A 20,021-nucleotide genomic window follows, 5' to 3' on the forward strand; every position below is an offset into this window, starting at 1 on the left:
TTTCTGTAACGAGATACCCTTTGTTATTCCGCATTCTCTATACTGAAAGATGCAATAACAGCGTTGTAAAAGGTGTTCACCCGTCTGAAACAGATTTTTAAATGGCATAAACTTTGAGATTGTGTTTTCTGTAGAGAATACACCATTTGGAAAGGGTGTTCTATACTAAGCACCCTTCTGTATATAGAGTGAAACTTAATACGTCACAAAGGTGTGTGCCATAAAGGACAAGACACTTTACACGCAAAAAATGTTAAAGACTTTCTGGGTATCCCGCCACACATGGAGGTTTGTTTATTGGAAAATGGGATAGTCTTGGTTCTGCTAGTACTTGATGGAGAACTGGGTGAAGAAGAGCTGCTCCTGGTTGCCATGACAGTAATGCTAATTTGGCATGTGTCCTTCGAAGAGGAACTGCAACTACATCTTTCTCTTGTCATGAATCGTACATTTTGTTTCCAGTCACGACTAACAGTATTTTATTCTTGCTCTTCCACACATATACGCAGAGAATCGTAAAAATCATTAAACCAGGTATTTCGGCATAAGCTGCGTGGCCTTTACCTTTACAGGTTACGCTACGTTATATGTGTAGCTCAAGGTTTCACATTTTTGTGCGAGGACAAGTATGTTCGTCTCACTGATATACATGAAATATGGAAACACTTATTGCTAGTGCACCTCCAAAATACTCGCATACATACTCGATGCATGAGATTCACGCTATCATTTGGAAATACAAACACAGCTTGTTATGAGGTGTGAATGTGTGAATATGAGGTACAATTCATACACAGCCCCAGAGATGGCGTTCTTATAGCCTCACTATGACTATAGAGGTCAACTTCACTGGCTTACCCTTCGGTGTATTTCTGGCAATGTGACTGCTTCGGTCACTTACCCAGAAATTTATCTAAAAAACTTCCCGTGGTCTCACAGTGGCTCTTTTCAGCAAAGAGCAATTTCTTTTGTAGGTATGTGTTGGCAAAATTGAGTTTCCGATATAAAATGAAAATGTTTGTGCGTGTAGAAATAACGCAGCAGAGCCAATGTAAGAAAGAAGAAGGGGGAGTAGACCACGCGAAAGGGAATGAGCACCTGTGCGGACCATGCACGCATTTCTGTTCTACAGTACTAGGAGCATTACTTGATGCTCTTCAGCATTAAAGCATTCCAATACTATATCTGTGGTTGATCTTTCCCCGCACATCATTTGTTGTTGTTAGAAATCGACGACGGTCGTGGCATTTCGCAAAGGCTGAACACGCGCATCCGTTCCATTATGTTCTCATTCGATCCGTGATCACAACCCAGCGCATCATACCGGACCAGTTGGCACATTCCTTACAACAGCATTATTGCTCTCAGGCCCATCACCATGACGACGGAACTGAGGCAATTAATGTATTGTAATTTGTGAAAGGCATGCTGAAAATCAAAAAGCCCGTTCGTAGTCTACGCCAAAGTTCCTGAAATTTCAGGTAACACAGTAAGCGAAAAAAAGACAAACGTCTCTTCTTTCGAGTTTGATTGTTGTGAACAGAGCAAGTCCTGCTATAGCGCCAATGGAACATCTGCTACCTCGAAGAACAGTTCCCCACTCGATTTTCAAGAATACCTCGACCGGAACGCTTTCCATTCATCTTAATCAGCCTCATCCACTGCGTGTCCTCTAGCAACCGCTACATTGAAACATTTACCAGCTCGCGAATGCATCACGTGGGAACGACACGCTATACGCGATACGGCCGTATATAACGCTTAACGTTGAACGTCCTCTTTAAGAGCCACAAAAACCATTCTCTGCCATCGTAAACCGTAAACAGTTTTCTGACTTTGCCAGAAGTAGCCCATTATCTTACTGCCTTTTTCTCTCTCCCCTCCTTTCGTCCTGAGACCGCAAAGTATCAACTCCGCCGTTGACACCGGACCACATTTCCCTGAAACATTACTTCCGCTGCCCAAAAACGCGGAGCCGCGGGTTCGGCGGCCATAACCTCAAATTCGAATTCGCTGCTTAGGCGATCCGTCGTAAAGGTTTCAACGCCTTGAAGGGGCTCACGCCGCCGCTTTATAATTTATTACCATATCACCGCAGGAGAGAGGTCATACTTAGTGGCGTTTACTTCGAAATAACGGAATAATGTGTTATCGCACCTGAACGCCATGTTTGAAGCCGCGACCGCTCAACCATATTACGGTGACAGAATGAACTGACCAACTTTGTTCCGCGGAGTAAAAATAGAGAGAATGCTTTTAAAAAAAAACGCATTAAATCGCCGATGAGGCAGTTTCATAGTGCGCAGCGAAAAAGGTTATGTATGAGGGGAGCCGCAAAGAAGCCTTCCGAGAAACTGCAGCAATGGAAGAAGACAGGACCCGGGAAAATAAGGAAAGAAAATGGCAGTCACAAAGGAACCTTTCGCAGTGGCGCCGCGTTCTTTCCGTTCTCATTTCTTTTTCCTTCTCTTTTTTTTTTCTTTTTCTGCTTGGATTTCTTCGGTTTGGTCGATACTGGATACGAGTTCCGTTGCTGCCGTCGCATTCCTCCTTCCCCTGACAATGTCAACGCGAGATAGGGAGCGGGGAGGGCCTTGATGGACTTGGAACCGGAACCAACTTGCCGCGTTCTCATTGGTCAAACGATCGTAAAGGCAGTATGGAGAGAAGGGAAAGGGGCGAGAAGAAAGAAAGATGGGAAGGGGGAGGAAGGGTCGAACAAAAATTTTACCCAAAGGAAATAAGGCAGAGGGGAAGTATAGAAGCGAGTCGTATCCCTCCCAAGCGTCGGCATCATTTCTCGTTTCAGGACCGGGACCAGCGAGAGCCTAAGTATTCCTATAATTGCGCAGGCAACGGGATGGAAGGAAATTAAGTTACGGGCGCTGTGCCAGGTCTCTGGTGTCTGTTCGAGGTAGAGCTTACAAGGCCAAAAAGTACACAGAGCTCTTGCGTGAGTGCACGGCCCAGTGTAGGGACACGAGAAGTAAGAAGCGAAGCGTTATTGACTGTTGGCTCATTCCGAACAGCTCGGTGCGCAACCACGCAAACTCGTTGTGAGAACACAGAGGAGTCACGTCCGCTCTTTACCCTTTCATCCATGCCTCTGCCTCTCATCTCAAAATGTATATGATACTTTGCATGTCCTCAAGCGAAAAAAGCCATACATGGAGGTTGTAACATGAAGTTTTGTTGAACGTCATAGCACCACAAGACGGGTTGTATATAATGTATTTTTGTTATGTTGGTATCCTATATCCAGTAGTCTCTATCCCATGCTTAAAGGCTATTTGCCAGTACTTTGTGCTGAGTTCTCATGTTTGTTTTTTTTTACCGATAGCTTGACACTGTACTGTTTTGTTTTTTCCTAAATGCAAGTCGACGTAGTCTGGCAACTGATCGAAAATGAAAGCGTGGTATATGTTAGTCTCCCACAGAACAGCAGTCTGACAACGAAGTTAGCCCTAAGCGTATGTTCTTTATTACGGGACTATCACATGTATTACAGTCTTAGAGAACACCTGTGGGCTAATATATGTTGCAATTACAGGGGAATTAACACCTGCAGTTAATAGCTGCTCCAACAAGATAACACTTCTGCAAACTTATACAAACGCCTTCCCCGAGGGCTCGGGTGCGCGTCTCTCAAAATATAGCAAACGGGAAGTCCTTAACTAACAATAATATTTTGGGTTGGTACGTTTTTTTTTCTTTTTCATTGTCTTCCGAGTGCTTATACTGTCTGTAATTTCTAATTCGCTAAGTTAGATTAGATTAGAATCTAAATTCCAACTGTACCGATGTCTTTTGCTGCAGTGACATCCTACTGAAGTCGCGTGACGTTTCGAAAACGCATACGAACGTGAACATACACAAGTGACTAAATGATCTCACGGTAACGTCAGTCTTCTTAACTGTGCGCCCTATAGAGATTTACGATTACGTGAAACAAAACTGGTGAGCGCGCACAAATGCATTGAAAGTCTCCTTCAAATCTGATAGTGCGAAGCGTTCTGAAAACGGTAAGGACAAATGGGACGTCGGAAACAGTTTCAACTATACATACAACGGCTGTATGCGCAGTGCAGCCTGACTGTATAGTCTTTGTGCTTGTCTGCCCTGGTGAGGCACAAGCCGTATAACTACGTGGGTGTCGTACAGGTTAACAGTTTACGCGCGCCACAGGGAGTATTTGAAGCTTACTCATCGAGACAAGGTATAGGCTTCTCAGTCGTAGGACATCACTTCAGCCGTTCTCGGCAGTGCTTCAATAGCCGGACCTACCCAACAGTTTCGAGAAACGGTGTCGCAAACGATGCCTTGTAATAACTGGTGTTGCAGAGTACGAATAGCAGTACACGTGAAGACTTATGTTGCTCCCAATAGCACAGATGTTGCACTTACAGCGGCACCGCACCTATTCGATCATGCTCAGCGAACCCATCACCTAAAGCGATATAGTGAAGAGGAAAACTGAAGAACGCTAAGGAAGCTCTTAAACTCTGAAAACTCTCAGCATGCTTCGTATTTTACATCGAGAAGAGATACCAAGCTTCAGTCTAAGTAAAGCGGAAAGGTCACAGTCCCTCTGGCTTTGCTAATAGTCTTGCTATGCTTTACATGTAGGGCCTCCCGTGGTACTATCTCTCTAATCCTAGGTGCGTGTATAACGGTGCCTGTACAAAATATAAAGAAAAAAAAAGAACTGATTCAGTTTTAGACAGCTACCATAACCGATAACCCAGTCCATCTTTCTTTTACCGTGAGAGGAATCCTCTTACCAAACCTGGCTGGCTCATCCTTTTTGTGGTTTCTCTTTCCCAACAATTTTATGCATTGAAATATTGGAAATATTTGTGTGTTTCATACCAGTACTTGCGATATTGTGCATTGTCGTGCACTTTTTGGGCCAGGGTAATAAAAACTACAGATAGGACGAATCCAGAATTTTTCGAATCCGAATCCCAATGTAGGTTCTACGAATCTTACGTATCTTGAATCTTTCGAATCCATTCTAAAAAAAGAAAAAGAGAGAGCGTATAGAAAGCCAGGGGAAAAACACTTCTACTGAAAAGTGTTTTGAAGCAGAATTTGATACCTTTGCTTAATGAAAAAAAATTAAATAGTCCACTTTCAGGAGAAAACATTCCAATACACTTCTTAAACGTAATTTATTTAACATGTCGTTCATCGACTACAGACTATACCTAAACTCTACAGTCTGAATTATTTCCATAAAACTAAGGAAAAATCAAAAGCAAAACCATGTTAATTTTGAACTTTTAACGTCAGAGTTCCTGAACTCTTTCAGTCCAGAGCAATGTAAGTAAACAAACAAGAAAATATAACTGAATGTTTTAATTTACTGCAGATTTGTGTTCAAAAACACCAGCATTCTTACCCGCTCAGGGTGTAGCCTACAGCGTTATTTTTTTATCAGCTATGTGCTCAAAAGTCCTGACACTGTCGATGGGGGTGTGATCAGGAACTTCTAAGGCCAATCAGGCTTTCGGCGGACTCCGGTGGCGCCAATTTTAAAAAGAAACAGACAAACACGGATATATGAAGGGAATTGCCTCAGGACGAGAGCCGCCGATATTTCGAACAGAGACTGCTTCTGGGCACACGGTTGAGACAAACACGGGACAAACACGGTTGGTGGACGTGAAAGATTCGATTGGTCAGTTTGGGCACTGGGATTCGGTTTACCCATCCCTAATAAAAAAAGAGTGTCAGAGACAAGGTACCTTGCGTATGGGGGATGCCACGATATTCCACCGTTAAGAATCCACTGTTTAAAATCCCAGATGTTCAAAATCTCAGGTTTCTAAATTAAAACTTTAATGTGAAGAATGGCGGAATGATAGTGTTGAATAATACATATTACTGACAAACATCGCAGTATTGCGTGATGTTGACCTCAGTAGAAATCACTGTCATGAATAAAAACCAGGTTTTTGGCGACCGTTAGGCTTAGCATGGCGGTCCAGAGCAGCAAAAATTATTAGATTTTGTTTAGGTTAGGTTAGTTTTCAGAGGCTAGGTTAGTTTGCGTTTTTTGACAGTTCACCACGCCGTTTGGGGGGGGGGGGGAGGCTACCCACAGTTGGGCACGCACGCAACGCTACGCTAGCCCCGTTTGGGATTTTGAGCATATGGAATTCTAAACGGTGGATTCTTCACGCTGGTATTTCGGGATACCCCCTGCGTATGTAACAATGCCACCGATGCTGCAATTCTTAGCCACGCAGGACTTAGTAATTTTCTCTTTTCTAATTTGGCCATGTCCGTTCTCAAACGCTCTCATCATCCGCAGTAATAACACTGTTTTTGTTGTGTGATGCATGAGACAATCTGTAAGAGTGGCTACGCCTCATAACAGTGTAGCACATGGTGATGCTGTCTTTACAGGTTGCAAGGCTTTTCTTCAAAGGGAACATGAAGAAAGCAAGGACACTTTTCTTGTTGCCAGGAGCAAGAACCCTAAGCCTGTAAGTCTGCTACTGCAATTTATTTAAGCTTTCGCGTATTGGAGACACGGATGTGTAGAAAGAAAAGAGAGACGACGATGAAGCCTACAGCGGTCTACGCGGCATCTACAAAGCCGTGATGGTTCTATGGTGAGCGCGAAAGAATTTGAGCTCACTCTATACAACACTCTAGCTGACATAGTTCTTTTATGCCGACACGCAATTAACAGAAGAGCGCTCAATCTATATAGGGATGGAATGTTCCGACATCAGGCACACTTGGGGTCCGGTGCATATCGCATTCTTATTCTTAGTTTGGATAGGAGGCCTCAGCTGCTCAGGACTGAACGCGCATTATAGTATGACATGGGAATGTGACAGTGGTGTCATTCACGGCTTTTTTTTCCTCCCTACGCTAATGGTATACGGATATAAGCAATACCAATAAGTACCAGCAATAAAATAAATGGTTCCTAAACGTGTCACACTACCCCGTGCAAACTTCGGTCTCACCTGGAGCATTATTTTCAGACTTCATTTCGTTTCGAAATGAGACACTGCTGCCTCTCGTCCCCCCTCCTCTCATCGCCATTTGATCACCAATGATACTCTCAAGTCTAAATGCAAGTCACTCACGAGAGGTCTCCTCCATCTTGAGGAAGTTGGTTTAGCAGCTTTCCCGCGTCTACATCATATTATCTATATAAGAAGAGGTATCCTATACCCCGCTACATTTAGAGGAAGCGCACAAACAAATATTTTAAAGCAACTTCCCTAGCGCATGCGTGTCTTTTCTGGGCCAACTAAAGCTGTGAGTATGTCTCTCGTCCTCTACTTGTAGCGCTTCTTGTTGCTAATAGATAACAGATACAGACTGGCATAATCCACCGCCTTAGTGCATACCTCTGTGCATTCTCACATGACAAACCTAGAAAAGCAAACATGTCGTACCTAACCATTATGGACACCCAGTGCTATAGGTCTCATTTTTAAAGACGGAAGTTACTGACTGTGCGTCACCACGACCTGTAAAGATAAATCTCTATCCCCAGCACGCACGCAGCGGATTAACCACAATGATATCGACGCAAAGAGATGACAATCGCAAAGCTGCAGCTGCTGCGTGCAATGCAACGTAACAAAATCTAACCCTCTGCAGCTTCGGCTTCGTTGGCCTGTGGTACACTCACCTTTGTTTCCTGCACTTGTTTGTTATTGATGCACGGTCATAGGAACTACCCCCTTCTACTGAGACTCTCTTGTACACTGCGTTCGCCGATGTGAAACGGCAAGTAATGTATATACTGCTTGAGACAAAAGTTTACGGAACACCCAGGCGTTGCATTTCTCCATTGGAGCGACCCCAAGGTAGCAAGCAGGAGTGGACACATATACTGAGGGATGAATGGAATAGCCGGACACCCGTTTCTTATTCGGTCTCTTCCTAATAGGCCGCCGCTCCGATGACGAAATACGCCAGTGCCGTGTACCGTAAACTTTTGTCCCAAGCCGTACGTATACCACGAACGAACGGTACTCAACAGAACTTCAGCAATGATGGAAATCGAAGCATGGAACGCGTGACATGGCGCGCACACAGGGGGACGATGATCATGCTGAAGTGCATGGAGGTAGCGGGTTGCTACTTGTACATACCTATACACATATACGCATAGTTCACGAATCAATCGAATGAATGCCCGTGACACTCCTCGAACTTACTGGCTTCAGGAGGTGTAGGATGCTACCAGTTATATCAGATTGGTCGGGGTTCGTTAGTACAAGGCAGAAATGAGCAAATATCATTATGCATGTTGTGGCTTTTTGTCCCCCCTTACATGTCTTACATTTGGTGCTGACCACATGGTTTGTTCCTCCACTTTGAAATGTATCATTCTGCTGAGATCTACTTTCGTCCGGCAAAGTTATGGGTACAATACTTGAACTGCACCAATGACGCGGGACCACCGCTAACCACAGGGACGCGGCCTTCAATGCTCTTGTCAATTTCACTGTGAAATCTGGACTAGAAACTCTATACTAGACGGAGCGTGGACATTACTATGATCCTTGATGTGAACGGCGCGCTCGGTCCTGCGTAGTCGCGGTCGAGACGCTCACCCCGGTGAGCTTTTGCGGTGCGCTCGCACATTCTGTGGTGCAATCGTACCGTTTCCTTTCTTTTTTCTTTTCTGCTTTGGGGTGTACCGTCTTTCTTTTTTGGGGGTAGCAGAATTCGCTTGCGCGAATTCAACCTCCCCTTGTTATTTTACCAACCACCACCACCACTGCACCAATGAATTGAAGGTGTGTTATGACAGGCAGGCATAGGTAGGATACCTAGTCAGCACGATTCAATTGTTTCTTTTTCTTTCATTGTGTTATTCTATGGCAATCTAAGCAGCATCAAGTGTTGTTTAGCTGGACCCCAGCAATTGAAGCTGGCGTTTTTATTCTGTACTATGAATACGAACATGTCGCGTCAGATTAGCCGATTTCCTATTATTGGACTGTCTAATTAATGCAGTGCACTGCATGCGTTCCATGTCTTGTATACCGCCAGGAGGACACAGTTTCTCAAGCAAGCAGCTGTGTTCGATGGGTGATTGCTCACCGCCACATCTCGACTGCTACTTCTACCTCTGCCGTCAGACAGATATTCAACGCAGAAAAAGTAGGATATTCAAGTGAAGACGACATCTGTGTGACCCTGACTCGTGGAAAGGATTTTTTTAACTTTTCCGCTTTTATTAATTGGTTAGAAAGCAACAGTATTAAATATCGAATACATTGAGAGCTATGAAGTGGTTATTTCGTGACACACTACATAATATTCAATAACGTAGTTCTATTATCCTGTTTTATTTATACACGGTGCGTCACGTAAGACTGACCAGAATTTTTTATTAAAAAGCTATCAGAGCAGCATAGATGTAGTTTTTGCCGTCAAGTTCTACGGCCAGGCGGACATCCTCTGGAAGAGACTATGTAGCTACCGGATGACTAATTACCTGAAATTCATTCATTAAATTTTTAATTAGGGAATTTCGGGCAAAAGCGAGATAGCAGATTGAAAGACTATCCTCGTTGAACTCCATTCCACGTTTAAAAAATCCTGAAACGCTCAGGCTCGCTAAAATATGCATTCCCAAAATTTTGGTATGCAAATGGGTCGAAACCGATGACGTGAAATGAGCGCTATACTCGCTGCGTTCCCGGTTACCGCGGTTTCGTTGCATTTGCATATCAAACTTCTGGGATGTATATTATTTGAGCGCACATGTAGGTTTCAGCAGTTGTCAAATGTAAAATGGCTTGTAACTAGAACAGTCTCTCAATCTGCAATCTCGCTTTTGCCCGAAATTCCCTAATTATAAAGTTCAAAAATTAATTTTAGGTAATTAGTCATCTCGTAGTTGCACACTTTGTTCGAGAGGATGTCCGCCTGGCCATGGAACTCAACTGCAAAAACAACATCTATGCTTCTCTCATAGCTTTTTTTAATAAACATTCTGGTCAGTCTTACGTGACGCACCCTGTATATCACTTCTACTTGTAACGGTTCCATTCACTGCTTTTAGTCGATCGGGGAAGTGCAGATGCCATAGAGAACGCGTCTGACCACTGCATCGTTTCAGCGTTCCCCCTCACAGCGTCCCTTTTGTTTAAATACTTATACCGCAACACTTTTACGACTCCAGGGAAGAGTTGGACTCGATTTTCTGGAACGTGTTTCCTTTGCCATATTCCATGCCGGAACGAGCGGCCCCCGCAGAGCGGGCAACAGACAATTTGCGGGGCCATAAAGGCGTTATTTGGGAACATTCATTCAACGAAGAAACAACACTTTTAACCTAAGTACACCCAAAGGCCTATTACACTTCACTCTATCTCTGGGGTTTCTATCCATAAAACTTTATGAGCGCCAAGGTCAAGGAGCCGCTATCTCGGCCTTCCCCGTTAATAGGTCAAAACACTGACGGAAAACGACTTTCCCCCTTTGTACGCCGTTTCCCAAATGGCCGCAACGCAACAGTAGCCCACAGGAAAACAACTGCTATGCGTTTGTACGCGAGCTGATTTCTGTTTTCTTGTCAGATGGAAATAACTGATCTGGTGGCGTCTGGTGCGAAAGAAATTATACTGAAGATGGCGGGGGATGGCGACTACACAATAGTCCATTCTTATATGCGGTAGACTCTCCGTTTGTTTTCGGCCTATTGAATGGATGCAACGTTCGATCGTAAACATAGACGTTCCAATTACAACATTACAGCGCTATCATCGTGCTAAGCACACGCTGCATTCGACAGTACTGAGTTTTAGTGCATCGTACTCTATATCGCCTCTGTGTACGTGAGGGATAACGTTCTGCGCACGCGCAAAACAGACAGCTTCACGCAGTGCGCAGAAGCACCACGCTATCCCTTACGCATGTAAATGCGATTGCGTATACGATGCATTGAAACTCACTAATAGAGAGTTTTAGCGCATCGTACGGTATCGCCTTCGCGTACGTAAGGGATAACGTTGGTGGTTCTGCGCAATGCGCGAAGCTCTCTGTTTTGCGCGTGTGCAGAACCAGCAACGCTATCCCTTACGTACGGAAATGGGATAGCCCACAAGTACTAAAACTCACTAATGTTACACGACGATCGTTCAGTGCTACCGGCGCGCAAGTGTAAATTGCGTGGTGTCATCACGTTTCGCTTTTGTGGGTCGCTACAGATATCGTGCAGTCAAGAAAAAGGAAATGAAACAATTGGGGAGCGATTACATGCTTCTAGAACCCATAGGTTGCAACTACAGCCCATTTTAGTCCTCTGGCCCCGAAAGTTACGCCCCAGCACTGGAAATAGACCAAAACCTCTACATAGACTTTCGTTCATTTAGTCCCGAAAGAGACTAGCAGTTGTGGCGACCCATCCAGTTTCCAAAAGTGCTAAAATTACTCATTTTTTAGAGTATACAATAATGAAGTAACAAATCATGCAAGTCCCGTAAAGTCCCGTTGCATTTCGCTGGTAACGTTCAGGATGTGCAATTATACGAGGAAATTTAACTAATTCGGTCGATTATCATGCAAGTCGGTAGCCCTATTTCTTGTATCAAAATATAAACGTCGCATCGAATCCACCCGATTGCGTCAGTTTCTACTCATTTCATAGCACATATTACAAAATAAAGCACGGACCAAATATATTTTTTAATCATTACACGCGAATATATCCGCCAGAGGAAGTAGAAGAAGCGACGCGTGACTCGAATACAGACGACCGGAAATGAAACGCCAACAGGACGCTCCCGCATACCAATAGTCTTTTATTCTCCCGGGGAAAAACGCGCGCCTCCAAGATGGCGCTCGCGTTTATCTTCTGGACACGGACATGGAAAGGCAAGGAGACATCCTAAGCCCTCATCGGAGCCGTGACGAGAAAATACGAGCGTGCAAACTCGGGGCTGAGCTGCGTTCTCTTCGCTATACTGTCCAGGCAAATAGCCTGATCGAAAGACTATTTGGAGAAGTGACGTGAAGATGAGATGGGAGCGTCAGAGGAGAAGGTATCGGAAGTGCGTCTAAGTAAGGTGTATTGGACAGATGGCGAGTTCGATGGCACCTGGTGGACGGAAGAGATAACGCCTAAGTACGGTGGCGGTACACCGTTCATTCGTTGTATTGAGTCGCGAGAACATTGTGATCGCCACGGTTAATTCTGCCCAGTCAAGGGTTCTTTAATGCGACCCGAAATCTCAGCACACGACACACCGCGTTGGAGATACTTCGCGAACGACTCTGTGTCCGAGCAACTTGTACCGCACCACAAGGTTGCCGGCATCTTCGGCGGTGTTCAAACTCGCAACCTTGGGTTAAGTAGAAACACTATGAAGGAGCCACAACGTGTGGACTAGGTAGAAAAATTACGTCGCCGCTTCAGTGTTTTTCCCTAGCGGCGCTTTCTGGAAGCTATGATCACCTATACATCAAATTGGAGAGGACATGATATTCGGTTCACATGTTACCTACGAGCACGCTTAAGAACTAAAATAGTGACAAAAATAGATACAAAGGAAGTTTTCGTCATGGATAAAATCTCAACTTGTGTCATGGGATTAAGCATACATGACGGCCGCTTATTGGCCAAAGTATTAGCCATTTATCGGTGCTACAAAAAGTGCGTTTCAAACTTGCGTAGTCATTTATACCCCTGTCAGAAGGACTAACTTAGTGTCATTTTCGTGAGGTGCACTCCTTCCAAGCGAATGTCACTTTCACTACATGCTTGCTACACGGCTGCAGTAAGTGTCACGAAACAATGATGGCGATGAATCATGGAAGATGAGAATGAACGTCGGCAAAATTTTTGGGCGTGCTCCACAATCCCATCGTAAGAATCCTTTTCTGTCTTTGATTTAGAAACACTTCCCGCAAATCATCTTCCGACATGAGACAAATTGGCCTAAAATATGTGACTGTGACGAGCCAAACAGGTCAGGGCGAGTAAGAAGCATATCCAAAATCTGGTACTCCATCCGTATGACCGCAACAAATATGGCAGCGGCCAGACCATCAGACTTCGAAGTTTTCATAGGCTGTTAACGAGAGTAGTTACATGTTCTTTCGGCACAATGTCACACCGTATATTCAATAGCTCAATTAAATAAGCACGCTGTTGAAAATACTTGTCCGAAAATATTGCGGTTGCCCAGGGCCTTTTGCTTTTCCTCGATAATTTACCTGTACCTCAAAGCCTGTCGTCGAGGTTACGCTCTCCGCTCGCCGAAATGAAGTGGAGTGAGTTTGGGGAACTCCCTAAATCTTTAGTGCACTTTGTGCCGAATGTCACAAAAAGATGCCGTGTGACAGCACACACACGACGCTAAATTACACCGTGTGACAGGGATATTATTTTATCTTATTTGCAAAAAATAAAACTTGCGTATTCATATAATCCCATATCTGAACATAGCACATTCCCACAGTTCATCGCCAGTAATTATGGCTTCAAGAGGCTACGTGGCTTGGCTATATGCTTGGCTTCAGGAAGCTACTTTGCGGACCCAATTCTCACCTCTGTTAAGACTAAGGCATGAAATACACGTGAGCTCAGATAAACACAGCGAGAAACATTTCCTTGGGACTACATCGCATAGCAACTAACCCTCCCTTCCACGACGTGAGTCATGGTACCGTGTGCCAACTTGTTTACTTCATCCGTGCTTGTGAGAAAGAGCCCTACATGATATACAGCTGGATCCCTAAAAAATGCAGATCGTGATATGTGACAGCCACTACGCAACGACTTTGAAGCACTCATGCATCTCATTCGTGGGCCACACAAGTCGATTTGCAAGTTCTATCTCGCAATACCTGTAAACGAAGCTATTGAATTACGAAGACGGCACTTTCGAAGTAGTATTTTTCATGCCGTCCGTACCACTACGTTTCCTGTCTAGACACTAAAACAGATGTCACGGCTTGAGCGTGTTAACACCCTTCCTTGGGAGCAAATACGATAGTAAAAAACAGAAAGGATAAGTGCGTTTACCATCGAAGAATATGTAGCGAGCGCTCATTCCCAAGCTTACCTGCCTTAATATATTCTGAATTGAAGATTCTCATAGTGGCACCCCAAGAAATATCGGGCATGATCCGTACCGCGATAACGCGCGATGCTGCACTCCCCCAGATTCTGTTGAATTCAGTAGAATCAGGTTTAGGTCGCCATCGAGAGCAATCGCGAGAAAAACGTGGACATAATTTATTATTAGTTTTTTTTGTTTTTCCTCAAGAGAGCGGCGGAACCTTACGGATCCGCGTCACGTGCTCCTTTGCGGATCCGATCTTGCATACAGAACCAAATACATAACGACCAAATATTGACAGGCATGTTTCACAACATACTTTCACAACTCGAATTACAAAAGGGAAAACTCACCTCGTAGGAGACAGCAATGCTCCTATTAGTCCTTTGCCAAAGCACAATAGCGAGTCGTTAACGCAGACGCAGTAAACAGACTACGTCGAGACGATAGCACATTTGTAACCACATTCGAAAGCAGTACACGTTTTGCACGTTTTTCAGGTAGGCGCAAGTGAACAGTCTACTGAGAGCTTCCACGAAGTCAGGTGACAGCACGAGAACAACTGGCTTTTGCAGACATGTGACACTGCCCTTCAACTTCGGGAGATGAAACCAACGGTAAGCTAAGAAAGGCCAAACAGATAATATTTTTTAATCTCTCTGCTTCGTCACTGCCGTTCGACGACATTGCCAACGAAAATGCGTGTTATCATGTTCATCCTCCTCAACGCCCTTTCTCAAATTCCTCCTTTCTTTTTGTTCACGTGCAGTGCAAGAAGTCGTATAGCAGCAGGAAGTCTTTGGTCTGCAGCGGCTGTCGTTGCTGGTGCGCCTTGGGTGGCAGTTAACAAAAATGCCTCATAGCGTTGAAATAGCGTGCCATTAATTGAGCTGTTATGTTCCATTAATATACACAGCCCACGTGACACATAGGTTCAGTACATTACATTTCTGCGAAACACACTTTGCGTTCGTATGTGTCATGTGAATATTAATGGAACGTCTTGAGATCTGTTGCAGAGTAATCATCCTAAACATAAAGCAGGAAAGTCAAACTTGCGCTTTTATGTAACTGTGCTTTCCCTCCTATACCATGCACACAACCACTACGAAGACGACCCCGGTACTTAATATTATCCTGAAGACGGACGACTAAGACATATATATCAAATGCCACCGAAAGACGAGCCACCAAGCTGATGTCTCAAAAGCTATCCCGGCAATTACGATTTAACGAAAATTTACTTGTCCTCAAAACTTCAATCCGGTGTACGTTGTCATACGTGCTTCTGTCAGGTTAGGGTTTCTATGGCACACAAGCGACTAAGCCAATACGAACTTCTATGGAATTACAACGACTATATTTAGTCTCCTCCTGTCAGGAGCTAAAGCACTACTGATACTGAAGCAAGTTTCTGGTTCATGCGGTGACATTGAACTATTCAATTATTTTCCGTCCGAATAATTTGTTTAATTGATCTTCCTTTTTCACTTATCTCACGTCACTTGTTCGTGTGCGGTGATTCTCAAAACGATCGAGGTCATATACCTCTAGGGTGGATATGCCCACGCATTGGTGTATCCAGTCGTTCCCAGGGATCCATTGCTAAAGTGTTGACACAGAAATAGCTTTCCCTTGCATGTTACTTCACTACCCAACTTGAAGAAGGCATTTTTACAGTCCACAAGCAAGCAAACTGAAAATAGCATCATTGGAAACTGTAATGACTGTGTAATATATAACTTCTTTCCTGTTTTTCAGATGTTGGCGTAAAAACGACTGCAGAACATCGCAGCAATAAGATTATTGAGGAGCACTTAAGGCAAAAGGTGAGACGCTGTACAGTTATTAAATACTTGCATAAGTATTGATCCGGAATGACACTACGGCTTTTCCAAACGCACGAACACTTAACTGGTCCTACTGGAACTGGTACTTGTCCGGTATTGTCTAAGTAATGTACAGCAACCCACTTGAAGAAAGCACACACACGTGGGTTGTACTATGCACAGTTTATTCTGCCAGCGCAGCACATTCGGGTTGTGGTGTAATGGTGTCAACGACTCCAAGAGTTCCACATTATCCTTCTAAATTCTATACGGGCAATAACTTGCAACAAAAATATCTAACGCCACTTTCGTAACCATAAATATAGGAAATACAAATAAATTCACGCGTTACATACGTATGAGGTATGGGAATGAATGAAAATGATGCGCATGCGAACTCGGAAATGAAACTGATGAGCAACAGTCAGTGATCAGGACATTCACATGAAGTATGGCAGTGGACAACAATGAAAGCAATCTGTCATGAAGCACTACGTGTGGCGTGTTGCGGAAATATGAATGTACTTCGATTCTTCTAATTTCCCTTGCCGAACGTGGAAGATAAATTTAATTTAATAGAGATTATTATTATTAATAAGATAATAAATTTAAGCGCTTAATTGCACTAACAACGAACACAAACGGCTGTAAGGCTAATATCTTCACCGATTACTGAAACGAAGGAACAACTTTGTCACATTTTTTTTAGGATGCACATCAGTCACAAAGGCATAGATAAAATACTACCTGGATAGCTGCTAGTGTTATGTATAGGCGCGTGAGAGTAAAAATTTTGTATCTCAACTATATCAGAGTAGTATCAGTAACGCATTAGGCTATGTCATTTCCTTCCTTCCCTTATTGATTGATTTTGTTTTATTTTGTAAATAAAAATTTATACTTTGTTTACCTACCATTTATTTTCCCACGTGATAGAAACGCTGAAGTTGCATAAAAAAGAAAGTCACGACTTCATAAACTGATCGTCCTATCAAGCTGGGAAGGTGTCTTTTGATCATTGCTGTATAGCACAAGAGCAAATATTACTTAGATCCGAGTAGCACTGCGTGTAGTGTGGCGTGTAGTAAAGTGGAGGATGTGACAAGCTCAACGTGGTGACAGGTGAGGAATTCGTCTCATTCAGATTTATGCCATTTCCCCTAACTTTTCCAGTGGTAGTCAATAAAATCCTTTACATAAAATTGCTATGGCAGAAGGCGTTACTTTCACGATGCATGGCACAGTGAATATCTCGCACCCAGCACACACTGCTGTTCATCGTGTATCAAAATATCAATACACACTCATACAGCACCGATGCAGGCGGTCGGAACGTCAGTCCATTATAGTGGATGTAGTTAATAGTCCCCTTTTCATCTTGGCAACGGGTATGCGAAACGCCGGCAGAGACGTCACCGATGTCGTAATGATATTATTTACGGGCCCACATTCTGTTGTTGGAAATTCCACTGTGCCGCTTCAGAGGCGAGACGCACGGGCGCCACCACGGCCATTACTTACGGGCCAAAGTATGCAACTTTGGCATACATCGAGACAGGCGGAACATGGATACGTCACGTTTACAAAAGGGTCAGACATTGAAGGCTTTTCTTGGTCTTGACGAATGCATTCATCCTCTTTTGTTCTCTGTGTGCGAACAACAGACTGTGTTCATGTGTGGTGTGTACTCGACGCTGTCTCTCATGACAACGAAAAACGGCGTAGTTTCGAGAAAATATTTTTTATGATTGTAATAAATGTAACAAATGCATGGTTCTAATGACAGTTACTGACCCGCGTAGTTTCATACTCGACAACTACACCAGCTCCATTGGCGATGCTATAGGTATTAGTTCTCCTTGAGGTATATTGCCCCAGATACGAACGTGCAAGTAAATGTATCTGATCGTGTGAAATCAAAGCTGAACATTATTTCACCCGTGTTCGCTCGTTGACTATTGCTAGCTTTAGAAATAACAGCAGCGTATTCAGTTCTTAAAGATCGACATATATTCAAGTTGAGTGGAGCGCGAGGTGGTTACAAGCGCGGTGTGTCCGCTTTTGTTTTGTTTTTGTCTTTTTGTACTTCTACCACGTGTAACAAAATTAATATTGTACAGCCAACTCCATAATAACAACATAATTTTGCACCGTTCCTTGAAAATAACATTATTGCACAGTTCAGATCCAAACTAACAAACATGCACGTCTCCTTCATTCTCGCCACGTCATGGCCCAGTTCGTGGTTGCACGATACAGATGAAAACGTACACAACAAACACAACAGCAGAAAACAAAACGTGAAAGGTGCGTTTTGTACGTACAGGGTCATTTACGTATACAAGCGTTAATGACATATAAAGCACCAGACCACGTACTTTATGATACGTATAGGACATACGTATATGCGTATGTGACGACAACACATAAATGCACACCCATACACTTGCTTGTGCTTTCTGTCTGTGTCACCGCAAAAGTAACGAAAAAAAACACACGAAAAGACAAGACTCAACGTGACGTGTACAAACACAGATGTTGCACTAGAACATTTCTATGACGGTCTCAAATATTATAATGCGGTTCCTAAGGCGTCTCTGTACCTTCAAGTCATCGTATTTTTTCGAGCGTAATTATTATACCACTAATTTTGTTTATTAACCGCACGTATGGTATTAAATATATTGCTCTTTTATATTATAAGACACTGTTGGACCCCGTCTTACTGGTTACTGATAAACTGATAGCGTAAATTAAATTGGTTGCAATATCACACGCTGTGATGTGTTAAACAGATGACCATGTCAACGTATCAATCGCTAAACAAGAAACTGAGGTGGACAGCAAGTGATAAATGTGTTGCAATACGTATCGGTACTTTATTCTTCATGGCCCAGCACCACCAAAAAATAATCGAAGTGTCGATTGGGAAACTCTTCAGAACGGCAGCGTGGGCATAGTTTTTTGTTTTTGTTTTTCATTCGCTTTGATCCAATCCCATCGTTTATATCCGCTCGTTGCCACAACAGAAGGCAGGAAGGCAAAATGAAAACGTGGCTTTTCATGGATTCGGTGCATATAAGCCGTATACATATTATTGATATGGAATGACGATGCTTTTTTTTTATTTTTTGAGTGTTTCGGTAATTTCTCGGTAAGCTCACTTGCAGTGTTTGCTTACGCTCGTTCGCAGCGTGTCTGTCCAACATGAACCCCCTGACACAACTCCACCTATTACTCACTTGTCCACCTCTCCAAAACCTTCCACAAAAGAGTGATATACTAAGCCTGAAGTGTCGAGCACTGTGAAAGCGATAATAGCCACATATGTCAATAAGGTAATAGCATCGTTATTGCATCTTCACGACAAATCCGACATAACCACACACATGTATTCTCACACATTCCAGGGCAAACCACAACGTAGCGAAGAGATCCAAGAGGGTACGAATATATCGGCGGACGGATAAGCCACACCTTTTCCACTAGGCGATCATGTTTTCGCAAAGGAACTTGCGTTGGCATTTGCAGAAACCGCGTCAACGAAATGTCCCGTCGTCAGACACGATCTTGACTGGTGCAAAGCTGAGATTCCACGTCTACATGGACATTGTCCGTTCGGGTTTGGACTATATGGTCGCTTGGGTCGAGGTCTTCCTCTTCTTTGTCGCTACCCGAATTTTCATCCCTGTCAAGCTCCGTTACGTTGCTTTCGCTCGTTGCTATTGAAGATTTCAAGCTGCCGTCCTCGTCGGAACACTTTTCGGAACGCTTGGCGTGCAGTCTGGCCTGCTCGTTGATTTCTTTGACGGCTCGAAGCTCTTTCTTCAGCTTCATGCGCCGATTCTGGAACCAGATCTTGATTTGGCGTTCCGTAAGGCACAGTGCGTGTGCGATCTCGATTCTTCTACGCCGTGTTAGATAGTGATTAAAGTGGAACTCTTTCTCCAGCTCCAGTGTCTGGTACCGCGTGTAGGTCTGTCGTCCACGTCGCCTAGGGCAACCATTGGGTCCTGCTATTAGTTTTGCAAGAAAGACAGTACCACAATGAATACTTAAAATTTGCAAGAATGGGGCAACAGTATTTTGATAAAATGGCGTAGACGCAGGCAAGCCGGTGGACAAAATCCATGAGGAA

At 43.8% G+C, this 20,021-nt stretch overlaps 1 protein-coding gene and 1 long non-coding RNA gene across 5 annotated transcripts in view; one reads left to right on the forward strand and one right to left on the reverse strand.

The window, feature by feature from the left end:
• LOC135386072 (uncharacterized) overlaps positions 1-14,653 on the forward strand; it is a 97,575-nt gene extending 82,922 nt beyond the window's left edge. For 2 of the 3 annotated variants that reach the window (XR_010420586.1, XR_010420587.1), the window contains exons 5-7: positions 6,412-6,491; positions 9,034-9,144; positions 14,555-14,653. This is a non-coding gene — a long non-coding RNA (uncharacterized LOC135386072). The remainder of the gene's footprint in view (positions 1-6,411; positions 6,492-9,033; positions 9,145-14,554) is intronic. The other variant, XR_010420588.1, reaches the window with a different exon arrangement.
• A 1,394-nt stretch (positions 14,654-16,047) lies between these two features.
• LOC135386070 (homeobox protein abdominal-A homolog) overlaps positions 16,048-20,021 on the reverse strand; it is a 35,401-nt gene continuing 31,427 nt past the window's right edge. Inside the window, exon 3 of one of the 2 annotated variants that reach the window (XM_064615791.1) lies at positions 16,048-19,896. In XM_064615791.1, coding sequence (XP_064471861.1) covers positions 19,442-19,896 — 455 coding nt within the window. In that variant the 3' untranslated portion in view covers positions 16,048-19,441. Of the gene's footprint in view, positions 19,900-20,021 lie in introns of both variants that reach the window. The other variant, XM_064615790.1, reaches the window with a different exon arrangement.

The sequence above is a fragment of the Ornithodoros turicata genome, chromosome 2, assembly GCF_037126465.1.
Source record: "Ornithodoros turicata isolate Travis chromosome 2, ASM3712646v1, whole genome shotgun sequence".
Lineage (NCBI taxonomy): Eukaryota > Metazoa > Arthropoda > Arachnida > Ixodida > Argasidae > Ornithodoros > Ornithodoros turicata.